Source organism: Diuraphis noxia, unplaced genomic scaffold (assembly GCF_037042655.1).
Source record: "Diuraphis noxia isolate RWA-SAM2 unplaced genomic scaffold, SU_Dnox_SAM2 contig0002, whole genome shotgun sequence".
Classification (NCBI taxonomy): domain Eukaryota; kingdom Metazoa; phylum Arthropoda; class Insecta; order Hemiptera; family Aphididae; genus Diuraphis; species Diuraphis noxia.
The window spans coordinates 27,738,742-27,759,511 of record NW_028301712.1 but is presented as its reverse complement, the minus strand read 5'-3'; the positions used below and the strand labels follow the sequence as shown (position 1 = coordinate 27,759,511).

At 24.7% G+C, this 20,770-nt stretch overlaps 1 protein-coding gene across 2 annotated transcripts in view; it reads right to left on the bottom strand.

Moving 5' to 3' along the window:
- The window catches only part of LOC107161992 (uncharacterized), a 280,710-nt gene that overhangs the window by 13,162 nt on the left and 246,778 nt on the right, over positions 1 to 20,770 (bottom strand). The window contains exon 8 of one of the 2 annotated variants that reach the window (XM_089219606.1): positions 290 to 442. In XM_089219606.1, coding sequence (XP_089075732.1) covers positions 321 to 442 — 122 coding nt within the window. In that variant the 3' untranslated portion in view covers positions 290 to 320. Of the gene's footprint in view, positions 1 to 289; positions 443 to 20,770 lie in introns of those variants that run through there. The other variant, XR_016190284.1, reaches the window with a different exon arrangement.

The window sequence follows — 20,770 nt, the reverse complement described above, 5'->3', positions numbered from 1 at the left end:
TTAAAAAGTTTTAAATTTTCTAGGAGTTTCATAACCACGTTAGAAATTCATCTATTTATAATAACATGGGATATAGTAAGTGATGTCATGTTATAGTGCCATAACACTATGAATAGCTTATAAATAATTATAAATAAGGTTCCTCATTTAAGCTTGTTTTATAACGGTTTTATGTATCGAGTAATTTATCTGGGAGCCAAATTGATTTTCATTACAATATATTCCTTTTTTTTGTTGAACTTAAAAATGTTTAAGAATAAACTTAAATTAAATATACAATAATACTTACATTAGTATGATTATGTACAATACTATTCAGTTCAAACAAATTTAATAATCCTCTGTAATACAACTATCATTGTGAATACATTGTTTATTGTCAAAACACGAGATGCACCAGATGATGTTCCGTGTCTTTGAATTGCAGCGATATTGTCTCCTTCTGAAAAAAACGAGATTAAAAAAAAATATATATTAGTATACAGTTGAAAATTAAATTAAAATCACTATAACATAATATTATGAAATAATGTAAAACACTGTTCGTAAAATCGCATAATAAATATAAATGAAGATTTCATATTATCTTTATAATCATGATCAATAATTAATTTCATAAGCTTGTCGAACATTTTAAAAGATAAAAAAAAAGGTCGAAAACTACTTGTCTTCAAAATATGTATCGAATGTCATTTCTAGCAGTTTCTATTAAAAGTTTAAGATCTGAAGAAACGCTAACGGATCGCTTGTTGTTAGAATAAAGGAAAGAAACATAACACACGTCTGGCATTTTATGAGATCAATCAAACTATTCTCTGAACCGTATGTGGCAGATTTATTTCCCCAGTAAATGTTCTAAAAATCCTTAACTCAGGTCTGCTTGCGATGTGGAATATTTATATTAGATTCAGAGGTGTTGCAATTTGGAAAAAGATTTCAAAGGGAATATGTTTGCACACCATGATTGTCCTTAAACTTTAAAGTCGTAAATACCATTTGCATTTTTCAATAATTTTGATTTTAAACAGTAACTCTGTCTCGTTATATATTTATTTTCACATCATGTACACATTTTTTTATTTAATTATTTTTAATTTACTATTAATTATTCCAAATATTGACGAAACAAATAAATTCAATAATAAATTATAATTATTAATATATAATTATACATCGCGGAAACTTGAATATTAACGAAGAGTAATAATTTATAAATGTATTATTAAATAAACCAAAAATGTTTATTTGTGTAAACAAAATTATAAGGTTGTGTATTATTTTTTCAAATTGGAATGTTGCCAGTTTATATATATATATATAAAAAAAAAAAAAACGTAAGATAAAATTACATAACAACTGAAAGGACACCGATCTAGCTATTTCCCGTTTTATTCACCTCGTGGTTTATACGAGAATTTATATATTTGACCGATAAAAAAATTCATTAAATTTGAAACACTTTAAGAGAAGATAAGTCTGTTGAAAAATAATTGAAATTTGAGCATATTATCCAATATTTTCAGATAAAGTATCAATGACGTAATTTATACATTTAAGTTGTATATATAAAAAAAAAAACTACTCAAAAACAAATATCAAAACTTTAAATTATAGAAACAAAAATAAATGAAAATTATGAAGAATGCATGCGAAAATATATTTAATATTTTAACTTAAATTGATATCAAATAAAAAACAAAAATGGTTTTTAATAGTTTAGTATATTTTAACTTGATAAATTAAGGAATTCGTTTTGAACAAGAATGCTGCCAATAAATAATGCAAAGTAATAGAAATAATATTTTATATAATATTATTTTTTTTTCTAATTAAACGAAATATACCCTCGGTGACATAGGCCATTGGATTACAAAATTCTTATTTCATTTGGTTAAGATTACATTATTGATTACACTATATTCATATATTATATTATATTACACCTTATTTTATAAATATTTGTCAACGATAGTAAAAATATGAAGAAAATAATTATAATATAATGACTTTAGATAATATATTATATATAATATATAAATATGACAACATTTATCAAGGAATAACTTTGACGAATGAATGATAAGTCGTGGGAAGTATCATTTAGATGAATAATCCCGAAAAATTATGTCCCAATTTATATTATATAATACAATTGATTAAGAGGACGTCGCACCCGCATGTGTTGTCTCCGTCTTACACACGTACGACATAGGAAATGTTCGTTCGCTAGTTTCAATAGGGTATTGTCAGTTTTGATATTAGAGTGAATCCACCTATTATCAAACTTTTAGGTAATAACATTATCTGTGTTCTCTCGTTGTTTTCTTACGATATTTTGATTTTTAAGTGAGTTATGGGTATGCAAATTATGAATATTTTAAAATGAACATAACTCACTTAAAAATTAAAATATCGTAAAAAACCAACGAGAAAACACAGATAATGTTGCTACCTAAAAGTTTGACAATAGGTGGATTCGTTCTAATATCAAAACTGACAATACCCTACTTATTGAAACTAGCGAACGAACATTTCCTATGTCGTACGTGTGTAAGACGGAGACAACACATGCGGGTGCGACGTCCTCTTAATATTTGCAAGAATCGTACTTTTTGGAACAGATTTTCTCAGAATAGTTTGATAAGCACTTATTATACTTGTAGTTATCCTGTGACTAACTTAAGTCGGTGTTTCATAGCAAGTTGAGGTATGTTTTCGTTTTTTGCCTGAGCGTAGTGCAAAAATTATTTATGCAATTTCTGCACGTTGGTGTCTCTGACGTACTTTAAAATACTGTCCCGATTCGTACGGTTCTGTGTAGAACGGTTTCGAGGATATAATCTCCTGATAAAAATATTTCCATTAAATAAAGTTCTTGTTGAATAGTGTTAATGAAAAATATCGTTCTGATATTTATTTTTCTGAAAACTAATTTCCCGTTTTTTACGGTGCTCTCTATATTCAACTATGCTAAAAATTTAGCATTGTCTACCTTGTCCTGATGTGTGAATTAATAAAAAAATAAATACACTATGAAATAAAAATAGCCTCATATCAAAACTTACTCTAAGCATATTATTCAATTTGTGTGAAAATTAAAACTAATATTTCACATGTTGTGAATCTAAAATAACTTATAATACTATAACAATAATGATAAAAATTTAAGATGATTTATATGTAATAACGTTATTATTGTTTGATATACTTTTTAATTTTGTGATTAATATTAATTCTTAACAAATATTTATTTTTTTAAATTTATGTTTCAGATAAAATTTAATGGTATAAATAATGGATGGTTTTATCTTTTTTTTACATCAAAAAAAGAAAAAAAAACACCAAAAAGAAAAATAATTTACTCCTGCTATATTATTAAGACTAGGTAACTTTTATTAGAGTAAACATGCAAACAAAATCAGTCATTAATTAATGAAATAAATGTTATTAAGTTATATAAAATAACTACAGAGTTGTGTATATTGCACTATATATAAATTATTGCATTTTTCGAATAATTATTTTAATTTTAACATACATATCAACAGACTAACCAATTTAATGCTTAATTATATCATTAGGTTTTTTTTTATTACCCTTATGCCGAGTTGAGTAAAAAAACATATTCATTTAAAAGTTGACTAAAATTTAATACTTACACCAATCATGGGCTAGTAAATCATGTTTAGGAACTATTAGCTCACTATTGATTAAATCTTTAGTGAATGTTCATAGAACTCGGTGTGGCGTAAAAATATATACAGAGTGATTCTTTTATCAAACAACACTCATTATTTCAAAGACTATTGACTTTTCTCATTTTTTTTTTACATTTTAGATCCATCTTGTACTAGAACTATATATATATATTATTTTATATTTTCACCCTTAAAAAATAATAAATAATTTTATAATAATATATTAAATATCGACATAATATCAAATATCAATATTGATGTAACATTATTATATAGTTTAGTAAAGGTTAATATAACTTATACTGTGAGATAAGTAAAATTATAAAATGAATAATAGGTAATATATTATGTATTTCAAAAATATTTATATTTTTAGAAAATTTTAATCACATTATTTATATTATCCAATTGCAAAAGGAAAAAAAGTAAAAAAGAAAATTATATAGGTTTTTGTTGTACATTGTATTTTATAATGATCACACATTATAATGCATTATAACGGAATAACTATAATTTAATTTTTTTCTTAATACTATAATTTTCCATTTATACAATTAAATAAATATTAGATGATTCATAAAGTTTACCTGAAAGTTTCATTGTCAGATTGTTTCACACGAAAATAATTAGAAACAAATACTCTTGCAGAATTTTGAATGCTGTACTTCAAAATTGATAACTGAGAATACATTATGACGTATACTGTTTTAGTTAATAAAAAATATTTAAATAATTTAAATATTATAAACATAACTTTTTAAGATATTATTTTTAAAGAATAAAGTCTATTATATCATAAAGAATAAAAAAAAATAACACTCCAGATAACAACAGAGAATATAATTACAATATCAAATTATTATATTTTTTTTACGATCTTTAATAAATAAAATTTTTTAATAATCAATATTGTCTATAGTGTATTCTAATATAATATGAAAATGAATGTCAAACAAGAATGTTTATTATTTTCATAATCATTTCATACTTGTAATTTTTTTTTAATAACTGTTAAAAATCTTTCGATTATATCGAAGTGTACTTTATATAATTGTCTTGAAAAAAATGCGTTTTAAAAAAGATCAACATCCACTATCTATAACTAAAAAAACATAACATTGTGGCTTTTTTTCTCTAAAGAATATCACGTAAAAAATAAATAAATTCCTTTATTTATAGGCAGCATTGATTTTAGAGAACAGGAATACGTATTCAGGCTAATTTTATTTCTAATTTAATCAGTTATAAAACATAATATACCTTGTAAATGAATGCAGAAAATTATGTGTGTACAATGTACATATCCTGTCATAATAATAATATTTATAACTTCCATATGCGAGCTTTATTTAAAGCTACAAATATAGTAGTAGGGTCTTGTATAGCACATATATTCATTTTAAATGTTCTACGTCATGCAAACTTTTTAACATTATAGGTTAATGTAATTTTCATAATCTCTGCCGTTTTATAACTCGAAATACTATGGACTCAGGACCTTATAAATATTTCACTATTTACACAATTTTTAACTATTGATTAAAATGTCCTTGCTTAAACATAAAAAATAGCAACTAAATTATTTGTGCAGATATAAGTTATAAAGAAAAATATATATTTTAATAATTATTAACACAGAAATAAATATAAAACGTGATTATGTAAAAATCATAAAATATTAAGTATATCTCATCGAAATACAGTGGTCAATGTAAAAGAGAATATCCAAATTGAATATTTTTTTCAAACATTATCATATTATCATTTATCTTATTTCAGTACGACAATCGGATATTGAATTGTTATTAATTATTATAAAACAACACAATAACCAGAAAAAATGGATATAACATTAAACAACAGACAATAAGTCAATACATTTGTCTCAATAGATAGAAAAGTTTCCACGTCATTAAACATTATAAAACTTTAATAAACCAATTTTAAAGTATATAATCATAACAACAAATACAATTTATAAACAACTGTGTTTTATCAAAAAAAAAAAAAAAAAATCAGAATAAACTATATCCATTTATTCGTGTATATGCCTTTGATTTTCAAAACATAAAATTAAAATTAGAAACTGCAAGTTTATATCAGCTAACATTTATAACCTTTCGTTATACGAGGAAGTAGTTTCGAAGAATCCTAAATACATAAAATAGTAGCGGTTATAATAATAATGTTTACAATAATAACAATAATAATGGTAGTATAAATTTAATAATAAAAGCACAAAAGTCAAGAATCTGATCTTGAAAAAATAAATTATTACTAGTTGCTTACAATCACTAATTATTATTAATTAGTGTTATTATTTATACTTATTATTAGTTGTATTATCTAATACATGCGAAGTACCTGAACATTATTCATGCAGTTTGAAGGTGATATTTTACTTTATTCATAACATTTTCACCCATAAGTATAAAATTACATTAATGCAGGATTATGCATAAGTATATTATGTGTGTTATAATATGTAATTTATTACAGTTATTTTTGCTATATTTATAGGTACATGCATCTTAAAATATTACTTAGTATAACGTGTTAATATTTGTACCGAGATGACTTGTATTTAGAAAAAAATCGGATTTGTTATACTTAATATCCTAGAATACAATAGATTGAACTAGTCGAAAAAGGTATCTGCAAGGAAGATTATAATTAATATTTAGATTAAAGATTAATTATTATTAATTATTGGATTTTAATTAATAATAATGTACAACCTTCGATAACTTTTTTTCATTGTATAGCTATCTAACTAAGTACAATCTCAAGAGAAAATCACGTGAGTGCTCAACGATATGGTGATTTTAAATAGGTAGTTTAATAACAGTGAGATTGTCATGTTGTAAACGTATAAAATTCGTTAAATGGTCCGTCAGTGGTGATAACGACCAACAGGCTTAGGATGTATTTAGTGTACCTTATATACGTAGTATATAATTACAGTCCATTAAATAGACTTTTCGATTTATTTGGTACTTTTAACCAAAGTAAGGGACATTAAATAAATTCCACGCTACCATACGCATGTACACTAGATTTAAAAATATATATGGTAGTTTGCTACTACCTGTATGATAATATTCTATGCTAATATGTGCTTTTAAAATAATAAAAAAAATATTTTAGCACTTAGTATAAAGTATTATATTTTAATATGAAATTCCTTAGGTACAGAATTTATTATATCTAATCAATCATCCATTTATCGTACTTATCAATTATTACCATTATATATTAAAATATATACCTACGTTGCGTCATCGCATCATATTATATTAATAAAAGAATATCTAATGAATAATTCTAAGTATTTAGATATATGGAATCTTAAGGTGTTAATATTAATATTAATTTGGTTTAAATTAGAATCATTCTAGATGGACGTAATAAAGAACGTTTAATATAAAAAATCAATTAATCAATTTTAATATTATAGATATTGTACAAACATAAATAAATGATACCTAGATAATTCTAATAACCCCTAAATAATAATTAAAATTCAAGTTTTGCTAGTAAATATTAATTACTAAATAGAAAAATTAAAAAAAAAGGTCCAAACATAATTTTCAAATACAAGTCGAAAATATCGTCTATTTTCCTATTATCAATAATAACAAGAACAATTTTATGTACACATGCATGATGTATGCGTATTATTATTATTATTATTATGAAAGAACAATTTAACTGTTCAGTTACCTATTTGTCTAGAACCACACAATTTTTAGTGAAAACTAAAAAAATAGTATCCCAGATCAATAATCCGTGGATCTATGTAATCGTATACTTTAGATAAGACCATTACAATTTCTAGCAAATTTACCATTTAACCGGTACCATCAAAGTGAATAACTAATTTTGATTTATTTAAAAATTAATTTGGATAAAAACATATACCATCAATGTAAAAAATAAAAAAATAAATATGTATTAATTATTTTAATTGATAATAATATTGACATGGAATACATTTCTCAAATTAACCAAAATCACCTAATATTACTAGAAATATCGAAGGTCATTTTTTTGAATTAATTGTGCACTGAACAATCTAATATTAATATTTTATTTGATCAATACCAACATCTGTGAATATTAATAAATTACAGAAATGTATATGTGTTAAAAATAATATATCAAATGTAAAATTTTAGGAAGTTAAATATTATTTAATAACAATATAGCTATAAATGTTAGACTCAATATTCCAAATAAAACTATAAGATCCTTATAACCATTAGAATACTTTAAAACTGCACATCACAATGCAATGGCACGAAAACAAAATAAGATACCAATATATAGTAAAAAATACATTTTCAAACTACTCTATATTAACTTCCTCTACATATTCAATAAAACAAAGTTACTTAGGAACTCCATTTCCATCACATATATCGTCTTTCTTCAAAACTTGGTTTTGCTTATATTTTTTTATACAGAGATAACACAATCTCAAACAGAAATTAAATATACATTAAAAACCAAATATACACTTCAGGCTATTTTGTCTATTTTTATATATTTTTATGAACGCATAAGTCGCAGAAAACATAAACTTTATCACTAAGTACCTATATTCAAATTGCTTTAGACACCAAAAAAATAAAAAGTATACACCGAAATCATATAATATTATGCAAACCAAAAAATAATAAAAAACAACAACAAATATCTTGAATTTATGAACATAAATGCAGTCGGAACTATTGTCAAAACAGAGAAAATAATATACTATGTAGATAAATTGTATAAAGAAAACATATATGTATATTCAACAAAACTTTTGATATTATGATTTATGAATAATGACATAAATTAAAAAATCTTTTTCAACATTGAGAAAAAATGTGTCTAGGTAACGTCAATATTGTTTTTACATACATTTATAAAAAGTTACAGAATATAAATTGTGTAGTTATGAAAGTAAGAAATAAAAATTAAATGTCGTTTAAATTAATATTGTAGAGTATAGCAATACATTAAGTAGGTACTTATACGTCGTGGTTAAATTATTATTTATGGATGCGATTACCTAAATGTATCTGAAGCGAAAATATGAACATGCTTGAAAAAATGTAAAAATAAATGTGTTTTATAAAAGAAGGATGAATAAGAATAATATAAATGAAATGAAATGATATTAATTTATTTGAAAATAATAATGCCTATAAAATGTAACTTTTTCGAATATATTAATATTAAATATATCTAATTTAAAGAAGAAGATATCTAAATTCAGTTTGAAATAAGAATTTAATTATAATTATTGAAGTTTTTCTCATCTGAATTAAAATTACAAAAAAAAAAAAACTATTACTATTTTTCACGTATGTCATGAAAAAGTTATAATTTCAAAAAACAATTTATTTGTTGAATTTATTTAAGATAACAAAAAAACTGAATAAAATTATGATGTAATTGAATCAAATCACAATTTGAAAAATTGTATACTTATTTATCAGTGGAATTAAAATTGTTGAAATCATAACGAGATTAAAATAATTATATAATCTACTCATCTGTATGTAAATATATATACAGAGTGTAACAGAAAGAACCTAACTAAAAAAAAAATCTATGAAATATACTCATGTTAGAAAATTCTCAAAAATCATATTTTTCAAAAAGTTATTACATTCCAAATTAATTTAACCAAAACAATATTAAATTTTAAAAAGATTCTAAAAAATAAACAATTTGATTTAGATAAAAAATTTTACCATCAACATTTTTCTTGTAATCAGATTCACAAATAGGTTATTTTGAATTTATTTAAACATTTTTTTTATTAAATTAAATTTTTATATTTTAAATACTAAAAAATAAACATACCAAAATGTATTATACATGTAGCGCTAGGGTCAATTAATGAACAAAAAAAAAATAAAAATATTGATTTGAACAAAAGTTATTCCAAAAGTCAGTTCTATCTGTTACACCTTACTTATAGGAAGTAGGAGATTAAGAGGTACCAATAAAATATTTCTCAAAATGGTGTAATAATTTCTTATTCTTATAAATCGTCTTATTTTTTCAGAAATGTTAGCTATGTTGTTGTTGTTCCACAGAAAAAAATTTGCAGTGATAATAACATAGTATCACATCAACACGACCTCGATTTATGATGAGCGAGCGTAGGAATAATATGTTGTGGATAATCGTATTTGTTCTGGGGTAAGAATGTTCTCGTCTACAACGTGCTGATGGAACGAGAAATAAGACTAATTTGATAGTCTGTTTTTTTAGTTACGATAGGATTGAACATTTTTTTAAATTAAGATTCTGATACATATCATATGAATTTTATTGTTATTCACCGTCGGTAAATATCGAATAGACAAACCGAATAACGTTTCATGGCGATCTGGGATCATATACAGATTTTATAGAGCCCGATTAATTAAAAAATGCAGATTATTATATTTAAAAAAAAAAAAATGGCGGATGTTATGTTATAGTAAGTGCACACACTATTGCACCGAATGTACTTTTAATAAATGATGACTTAGATTTAGACCAGTAGTGACTTTAGGGGGAGGACCATCATCTACAATTGAGTATGTTGTTTTCTTATTTTCAATTAAATTACATTTTAGTTAATTTCAATTTTAAATTTTAAAAACAATTTATGTCTTTTAACTATATAATATTTAAAATATGATGTAATATTATCTGTTCAACCTGATTTTCTTCAAGAAAAAAATCAAAAAACCTTATATGTCATCCTATATATATATATATATATATATATATATGTGTGTGTATGTGTATGTGTGTGTGTGAAGTAGGTAGCTTAGTTTTGGTGTATCTCAAATCACTGGCAAATCGGCATCACTGTACCTCGTTTTATAAAATAATTTGACCATGATTGACCCTGTTGGTAAATTTTTGAAACTAACCTCAAAACTTTTCAAATAACTCTAAAACCTATTTATGAACTTTTCTTAGAAAGTGATTAATTAGCTTTTGAGTAAGTACATAAGCTACAAACATAAATTTATTTTTATATGATATAAAAGTCCCTTTTGTTTTTATTACCATATGATAACTCCATACAAGGCAGTAATTGAGGTGGCAGGGTCTGGGCCTTTCCCGAATTTTTTAAAAGTAGAACAAGAGTTTTTATATTTTGAACTTACAAAAGCTAAGTGTCCAATAATCGTATTAAATAACTGTTAGGTACGGTAAATTATTTTTTCAGTTACGGCCTCGATTTTATGTGATAGTATAAATCGAAATTGTACAAACACACATTTATTTTTATATAATATTATGAATCACACAGCATTAAGTGACAAGAAAATCTGTGACTAGTTTCGAATCCCAAACAATCAAATGAGTAACTTGTGCTGCATACTGAAACTTATATATCATGATTTAGCAAGTGATAAAAAAAAAAAAAAAAAAAAAAAACAGAATAAAAACCTTAGTACAATAATATTAAGCAAAATATTTAAATCTACAAACCATTAATTTATTCACGAAAAAAAGTATACATACATTCTAAATGATATTTTTTTTCTTTGTTACTAGCAGCTTGACATGTGTATAATATCAAATCACTGATAACATATTGATATAGTGTCATAATTAAATAAATTCAGTTTATTTATAAAATAATGTTCTCTTCAACTTGTGCGATTTTTTAAATTTTTTTGTAACATTAGAACCACATAACACTGTATAAATAACACGACTATATTGTTTTTTTTTTTTTTCATAAAATAAAATAAGAATTCCTAGATATCTAAATCTATGGATATTGTGAAGTTTACCAAAGGTTTAACGGATTAATGTAATGATTTTAAATACATTTTTACTTAAGTACTTTAGAGTATGAACAATAATTAAGATAAATATAATAACTTAACTAACAATAGTAACAAATATATGTTTATTAAGGACTAACTAAGGGATTTTGAATATAAGAGAGTAAGAGCAACAAGGAGGGGGTTTAAGATTAATTTTAATTAACTAAGGAAAATGTTGATGATGTGCAGTGGTTGATCGGGTGGTGATATTTTTTCTGTTATTTAGGACTACAAAAGTTTTGCTTTTGATTATTGGTTTGAACTGGGGCCCAGGGGCCCACTCCTTCGAGGTTAAAATGTTACAGCAGTTGTGTTTGAATGTGTTTTTGTGGTTCTGGTGTTAGATTTAGTGCAGCGTACTATTTTTTTAACATTAGATATCCTTTATTATTGGCAGTGTGGTGTTCACCACAGTTTGCACATTTTGATGGTTTCTCCAGTTTCATCTGTGTAGCGATTTAATTCACATTTCACACTACGTGTTTTGTGGCGGTAGTAGTTGCGAGTGAGTGTACAATAGTACATATTATTACATTTTACATTGATGGCATTGGGGATGACAATATTGTCTCTTTGAGTGTTTGAATTTCATGTTCGAGTTTAATATTTTGGTGATTTTGAATATTATTCACGATTAAGCTAAGCTGATGTTAAATTGTGGAAGTGGCAAATGTTTATATGGCGTGTTATATATGAAATTCTGATCATTGTTATAAATATCGTGTATAGTTTTATTAAAACCAATATATGTATTCGCAATGAATTATAAAAAAATTATAATTGTATACATAATGGATGATAAACATTAATAATCAAAATATTTCAACACACAATATTCATACTTATATTTTCATATCGTTGCTTGCATAAATTTATAAATCGTTTCCGGTAACCAAACGTTAGTGGTTACAACGGTCTTAAGTCTTATAGTGACTACCTTCTCTAAACACTTGAATTGACTTAGTCAAAGAAAACAAAAAATGGGGCTCAAAGGAGTAAGTGTAAGTAGGTTCCATATACACATAATAACCCGAAACAGGTAAACTCGTACACGAACATAGTAATAATAAATTATGTATACACTATACAATTTATGTATTATATATAATATATAAGTGCCTAAATAGATTTCAGCTAGTACTTTACACGAGTTAATAATATTATCGAGTTCGCACTCCATTCACGACGTGAAAAGCTCAAATTATTAACTTTACAGAACGTGAAGACATTATTATTATTTAATGGATGCGGTGTGTCATTTTTTTTTTTTACCATACAAATCCCACCACGTGGAGTTGTCGACAGGGGTTGTATAGGAAGTTAATATTATAATTATAAAAATATGACGTGTTGGATCATGCGCGTCGTCGTACACAAGATCCAACCTACTATGTGTGACGCAATATGCAAGACGTAACGTAGAGGCGTGCATGCATTAATGAAAGCGTTTCATAATAATCATTGTTATTTACCGGTACGAGAGCGGATTCGATCGATGCAAGGGGGTGGGCTAATGTACTGCGATAAATTTAATGATGAATTCAAAAGAGACGGCGACGGCCCCAAAAACGGCCCCCCGGAATCCACTTTGATGTGAATTTTAGACGGTCGATTTAACTCAGTGTGGGATTTCTAGTGCGGTACTTGTGCCCGAATTCCTTTGTGCGCGATTAACAAACGGTTTAGTAATAATAATAATAATAATAATTATTATTATTATTATTATTATTATTATATTATAATAATAATATGTGAAATGCACATATCACGCACACGTCTTCTCGTATTATTTTTGTTATTATTATTATTATTACTTAGTCTTAAACCGTCATCGGAACAACGATTAGGATTTCGTTATTCGTACGCGTTCAGCCCACGCGGTGCGCCGTGTGATAATGAACGGACTCGAGCAGCAACCAAGGAAACCGTGGAGTTCTAATAATAATAGTAGTATTTTAAGCCATATATATATATATTACGATACGACGACGAATATAGGTACCTATAATAATATCATAACGCCCGTGGACGTGCGATAAATAAACTCGACCTGTAAAAGAAATATTGCGTCGAACTATTACGGGCATATGACATATTTTTGGGCAGAATTGATGATGATAATAATATATTATCCCTAGTTATTGATTTTGCTACAAAGCGTGCGATACCTAGGTATAATAATGAGTAATAACGCTAATAAACATCACGAATTTCCCGTCGCAGCCACATAAATTGCCTCTGGAAACTCTGGCTATCGCGAGCATTCTAACCAGCGACAAAGACAGATGGATCAATCGGAAAATAGTAGTGAATTGATTATAATATTGATTGTCGTGGTTATATAAACAGCGTCAAATTTTCTCATAACAATTTACTGATGCTTTTTAGTGCAAATTATTAGAACTGTATCGTTTTTTTTTTTTTGCGCAAGTTCCTTATAATACTAGAATTATTATTCAATAGATACATAATATGATTCATTGTAATAAAATGGATCTCATATGTTCATATTTTTTTTAAATGAGGAGATTTATTATTACTCAGGGAGGAGATCATAAAAATCCTTTGCACATGCCCCGTCAGCACACTTTTGCAGTGGTTAAACATGCAAGTGATGGTGAACTCAAAGAATCTAAAATATTTGAACCTAAACTTACATCGAATACATTCGAATCTATATTGTACCAGTACAATTTGTTAGTAAACAGTAATTACTACCTATATAGTTCATATTTATGTATTGTTCTTTTAATGTGTATAATACTTACAAATGTATAGAAGCTTGATAATAAAAGAAGTAAAACTACAAAACTCTTATTAAAATGAATTTAAAATGTATACTACACTTTATTTAATATTGGGTTAAGTGTGTTAAATGAACAAACTGTTTTCATAAGTGTTTTTGCATTAGAACATTGTATACCTACTCTATACTTCACAGAATTATAACTCAAATTACTTGCGTTATCAACTGGTAATTTATTATTAAATATTTAAAACTATAATACCATATTATAAGCAAACGCGATTTATTTGAAATACCTCTACTCGTGTAATCATAAAATATATAGATCAGTAAAACTTCGTACACAGCTATACAAGTATAGTCAGTTGATAGGTATAAAATATTATAATGAGATATTTTAAACATTTTAAAGAAAATAATTCTAAAAAAATAAAAACTTATTTCATCGTTTATTTTTGGTTTGAACAATTTGTTATAGTTTTAAAACTACCAAAGCTTAAAGTTTAAATTATTTTAATCACTATTTTTAATTAAACAAAAATAGTTTTACTTATTATTGATACTTTTTCTTTTTTATATTATGTGCTAAAATATCTTAAAGATATTTAAACTTCTTTTTCATTAAGCAATATTAAAATGTATTTTACAGTTGGTTTGTTTTCCTGCACATTATGTTAATTATTATTTTCAAATAACAATTATGTTTGAATTTTTATATTCAGCTGCATAATAATCCTATTTATTTTAATATCTAAGTGATATAGGTACCTAATGATTTTGGTAATATAAATAGTTTAAAATAAAAATCATTGAAATAGGTACCTACCTGAAGATTTTTTAAGTTTTAAGTTTTTAATTGAATATTGTACTTACATATTTTGCATATATTGATTTTGAAATAATATATACTTAAGTTTGTTGTTATTTTCTGTATCTATGTATTCTCGTAATGGGTATGCTGAAGTATCTACTGAATATAAGAAAACGTATACTATATATATGGTTAATTTGAATATATAAGTTTAAAAAATATACCTACTAAGTATGCTAGTTTAATTTGGTATGAAATTTTTTGTAAATAAAATATAATTTGTCTGAAAGCTTGTGATTAATGTTTGTCTACTGTGTCTGAATAGAACTTTAAAATAACGCTGTGCCAATGTAATTAATTAAGAAGTGTTAAACCGAACTTTATATTTAAAAACAAATGATACTCTAACAGTTTCCGTTTTGGAGAGTGTAACTCGAAGTAATACGACACTTTAACCTGCAGATTTTTATTCAAAGCACATAAATTAACCCTATAAAATGTTGTCCCAAAACACTTCAGATTTATATAATGCATGTAGGTACTTTTTATTGTAATTTGTATGAATGAAAGTACAACTAAAAATAAATGTGATTAAAATCAAGTATTTTTTTAATTATTTAATAAAAATAAAAGTAAAAATATTATTATATACACTCTGCATTGTTGTGTTACATAATAATTAAAAATACAGCGAAATCTCTATTAATTAACACCTCTCAATAGTGAACCCTTTTCAATACTGAACACAGTGAACACTTTTAAATTCTCCGGCACAAATGTACATAATAGGAGTTATAACCTCTTAATAGTGGAACTTACTAATAGTGTATGTGGACACTAAAAACTGGTACCAAAATTACAAATTACCTCTCATAAATGGACATAATACATAATATACATACCTATCGAAAATGTCTAAATAATAAAAATACTATATTTATCCTTTACACATCATTTCGTTCATATTTCATTATGAGTCGATATACAATACAACGTTTGAAGAAGTTTGAAAAATGATAAATAATTATATTTTAAACATAAAAAATACGAAATCGCATTATCAATGGTAGCCAATTTTCAAATTCATTTTGAAAAACAGAAAAAGAGTAGGTACACAAAAAAGTTAACGGATTTTTCAATTCTACATTTTTATTTATTTTTTTTTTTTATTGAAGATAAAAGTGTATTTACAATCTATACATACAATGTATAATAAGTAAGTGTGATGACTTAAAAAGAAAAAGAAAAAAAAACATTAATTACAGAAAAGGAAGGCTCTCAGCAGTGCCACCTGACAAGAAATTAGGGTTTGAGTTTATTTATTTTATTTTTTATAATTAGGGTTTTTAATTTTTTTTTTTTTTAATTAGGTATTGAGCAGATCTCTTGGCCATTGCCTTTTTAACCTTCTAGGAATGATTAAGGTAGAGGATAAACTTTTAATTATGGGGTTTGAATGAGTGCGGAGCGTTGAGTGGAATTTTGAGTAATAGGATTTGGCTAAGTCGTTGAGGGTTGGTATGTTCAGATCTTTATGTAGGTTTTTATTGGTAACATACCTAGGGGCAGAGGTTATTAGCCGTAGGCATATGGATTGGAATGCTTGGAGGGTTTTAATGTTTTATGGTTTAACTGACCCCCATAGTTGAATGCCGTAGAGCCAAGCCGGACGAATTATCGATTTGTATATCATAAGTTTGTTGGTTAAAGAAAGCTTTGATTTTAATAGGGGTCTCAAAAGATGAAGTCTTGAGTTCACTGATTTGAAATTTGATTATACATAAACATTAAATCATTTTATAAAAAATGTTAATATATACATATTGTATATATTAAAATAAATAATGAATTTTATATGTACATACCAATTTCAATGTATGTATAAACAATATTCTCTATAAAGTCTCCCTTAGTGGATTTTTAATAATCTCTCGCAAATATCCACAATGCAGAGGTTTTCTCAATAGTGTATAACTCCCTATGGTGGAATTTTTTAATTCCCCGTGGAATTCTATTACATGTATAGTGGTTTCATTGTAACTAACTACATAATATTCATTTTTTTTTTTTAAACAAAAGTATAACAATTATTTTTTTTCAATTGATATCGAAAAAATGCATTAGGTTTGATTTATGGACGACTAAAGAGGTAAATGAAATAGGAAAAATAATAATTTATACTATATAGTTTATAGCATTTGATAGAAATCAGTGGCATTTTTTTTCTGTAACCATTACATCCATTTCAAATATCACAATAAAAATTATGATAGAACATAATATTATAATTATGAGTTATAACCTATGAAGGTTGATTAAATGAAATAAAAAAATTAATTGTTTTATTAACAATGCAATACACTGCAGGGGAGAGGTCAGGACCTTAGTCCACCGACTTCGGTTTGTCATTGAAAGTATTTATTATAATATGCAATTATCCATAGAGTATATTATTAAAAATATATTACCTCTTCTTCAGCTTTTATCCGAAAAATCTTTAATTAATGTTTAGTATTTAAAATTAAAAATATAACAAAAAATCTGCATTGTATTTTGTATACATATATTTGCTGAAAAAAGTATTTTTCATTTGTATAAAAGCGTTTTCAAAGTGATAACCAAAAATTATATAATTTCAAACCTTTCTACTATTTAATACAATAAAATAAAATTGGATTTTTTAGTAGGTATGTTAGACTTAAGTTTCTCAACAATGTGTAACAAGATCTTCATTAATATTTCTGGCAAAAACCAGCTTGATAACTAAAAAAAAAAAAAACAGGAAAGTGGCTAACACTCTGCTGTATATTAGTTGTCTAGAGAAATCGCTATAAATGGATGTGCTATTTTATAAATATTGTAAATATTTTGAACCTAACATTTTTCAACTGCTGTTTTAACAACATTTTAAGAGTCTCGTATTAAACTTTCAAACTTTTCAACCAGACAAATAAAAATTGTATTGACATGAATAGAGAAAAGAAATTTAAAATGTCAAATGTCTAAAACCAGCTAATTTTTTTTAACCTTTTTATGGTAAAATTAAACAAAATTGTGAAAAATCATGTAGTATATTTTTAAATCTTAGATATAAAAAGAAAGTTTTAATGAATATATAATTCAAAATAATTTGCAAATATTAATGATTTTTACGATATTTTCAAAACTGGTTTTGCTTTATGATCCCAATTTTCCCTCATTTTTTTTTTTTTTTTTTTGGTTTGGTTGGTTTTTCTAAATTCTTTTGTGAAATACCTGCAATTTAATAAGTTAAATTCAGTTATCCAACAGAAAATAGAATGGAAGCATTTTTAATTCTCCAAAAGATGATAAATGATGATATTTAAAAAACATACATAATTTTAAAATCAACACATTCATATTCCTATATGAATCTAAAATCACAATAAAAGCAATTCAATATTTTTATTGTTCTAATATTTTGATTTAGATATTTACAAAATTCATGATCCATAATTTTATAATGGAACACTGACATAATTTTTCGATTACCTAGCAAAAGAGAATAATATAATCCTCGCTATTATGTATATGATTTAACAAATACGTTAAAACATTTCAAAGTTATTTAAATCTTTATGAATGCTTAGCATTTTTAAACATGGAATCAATTAAAAAGTTACACAGATAATTCCAAAAATACTTGTCTTATTATTATTAAGTAATACTAATACAATATTATATATTTTTATCGAAATTATCTAAGCAAACAAAGAGTGTCTTAATTTTTTTTTAATTTTAACTTTTTTCTGATTTTTACTTCGATTGTCATAATATGAGAATAATAATAATATGCAATTAACATATTTCAGTTTTACTAAGAAGGTTCTATTAATGTGATGATGAACGATAATCATAATTATGTATTTAAATGCAATAGGTAACAATTTTATGTCCATATACAATAATTAATTTATTGTTCATAGAAGAGCAAAATAACAGTAAGAGGAAATTTTAATTATTATTTAATGATACACTAATTTAACCTTTTAAAGGGTAGAAGGATAATTTTGTTGGTAATAACTAAAATTCTATTTTAGCAGACTGAGATCTTTTGAGTGTATCTTGCAACAAATAATTTAATTAAAGTAATTAATTTTTAATCAAAATATTTTACTTTAAACATAAATTATACAAATTTTACATTTTAATCTGAATTATATGTAACGTTAATATCATACAGTTTTAAAAACTTAAAACTTTTTTTGATGGTTTACTTAATCATAATTGAATTATTTTTACAATGAAAGAAAACATGTTTTGTAGCAAAAATTTTAAAACATACTTTACTTAGTTTTATTCTGAACATAAATTTTATATTAATTTTGTAGTGTTATTAAACACATATTATTTAGTTTGATTATAGGATGATAAATAGATATCTCAAGCAATATCGAATAATATGTAGTTTTTAGATACATTAAAAATGCAGTGTGTACTTATTAAGTTTATTCCAAAAATAAGATTAGGTTATATTATTATTATATTATTTTATACTATTTTATGTTAGTATAGATCGTATCCATAATAAGCAATGTTTGATTAAGTGATATAACTCGATCTTTAACAATTGTTATAAGTTTTGTTTTAAAATATAGTTATATAGTATAGGTTGAATGTTTGACTTTCATGTTTATGTTTGTGAAATTTATAGGTAAAATTTCGTTTTTGATAACTATGAAGTTCATTAATATTGGTTAGGTGTGTTCATGTTATTATGTAAAATAGAATTTACTATAAATTAAAACAAATCTTTTGCCGGATGCTTAATTTTATTTTATAGATAATTTATATGTAGAAACTTTCCGTTTATTATATGAATAGTGTTAATTAAATACTATTCTTAATTAAATATTTTATATTAGATAAATTATCTGTAGAAGTTTTTATGCTAATGTTAATACATTTTACAATAATATTTTTACTTATTTTCTCAGTACGCGCGCTTGAAATAATAAGTCAATTATAATATGTTGTTGTTTCAAGATTATAATTAAGGTTTATTTTAATAATTCATAATTATTATTGGTGTTATAAGCTTCTACTTCATATAGAACTTCGAGTAAAATTGTTATTACTGGTTTTCGTAGTACCTACGCTGGGTTTTATGACATTAAAACAAATCGTTTGATAGTTTTGATTATGTCATCCATAATAGTATGTGATAGTTTCATACATTTTTAAGCACAGAAGGTACACAGATGGCTATTTATGCATATCTAAGTAAGTTAAATACATTTTTATAATTTTTAAAAATTTCATAGAAGATAATATTTTAGTTACCGATATGAATTGTCGAGTGGTTAAAACGTAATACCATTATGACTTGTTTGGAAAACTGGAAAAGAAATGTTTTTAATGCATGACAACGTTTTTACTTTAAACAAATTATAATAAGATATTTTTTTGAATTTTAATCATAAAATCTTATTTTTTAAAGACTATAAGAGTGAAATTAACAATTGTTTGATTGAAATTTGTACTAATACGTATATAATTACTTGAATGGGTATTTTTAGCTATAAATTAATAAATAACATATAATTGATTAATTATAACCTACACTAGTTTCCATAAACTTTATTATACACATTTATCGCTATTAATGTATGAGTCTTATTTTGAGATTAAACAAAATTTAAATATTTCTGCTTAC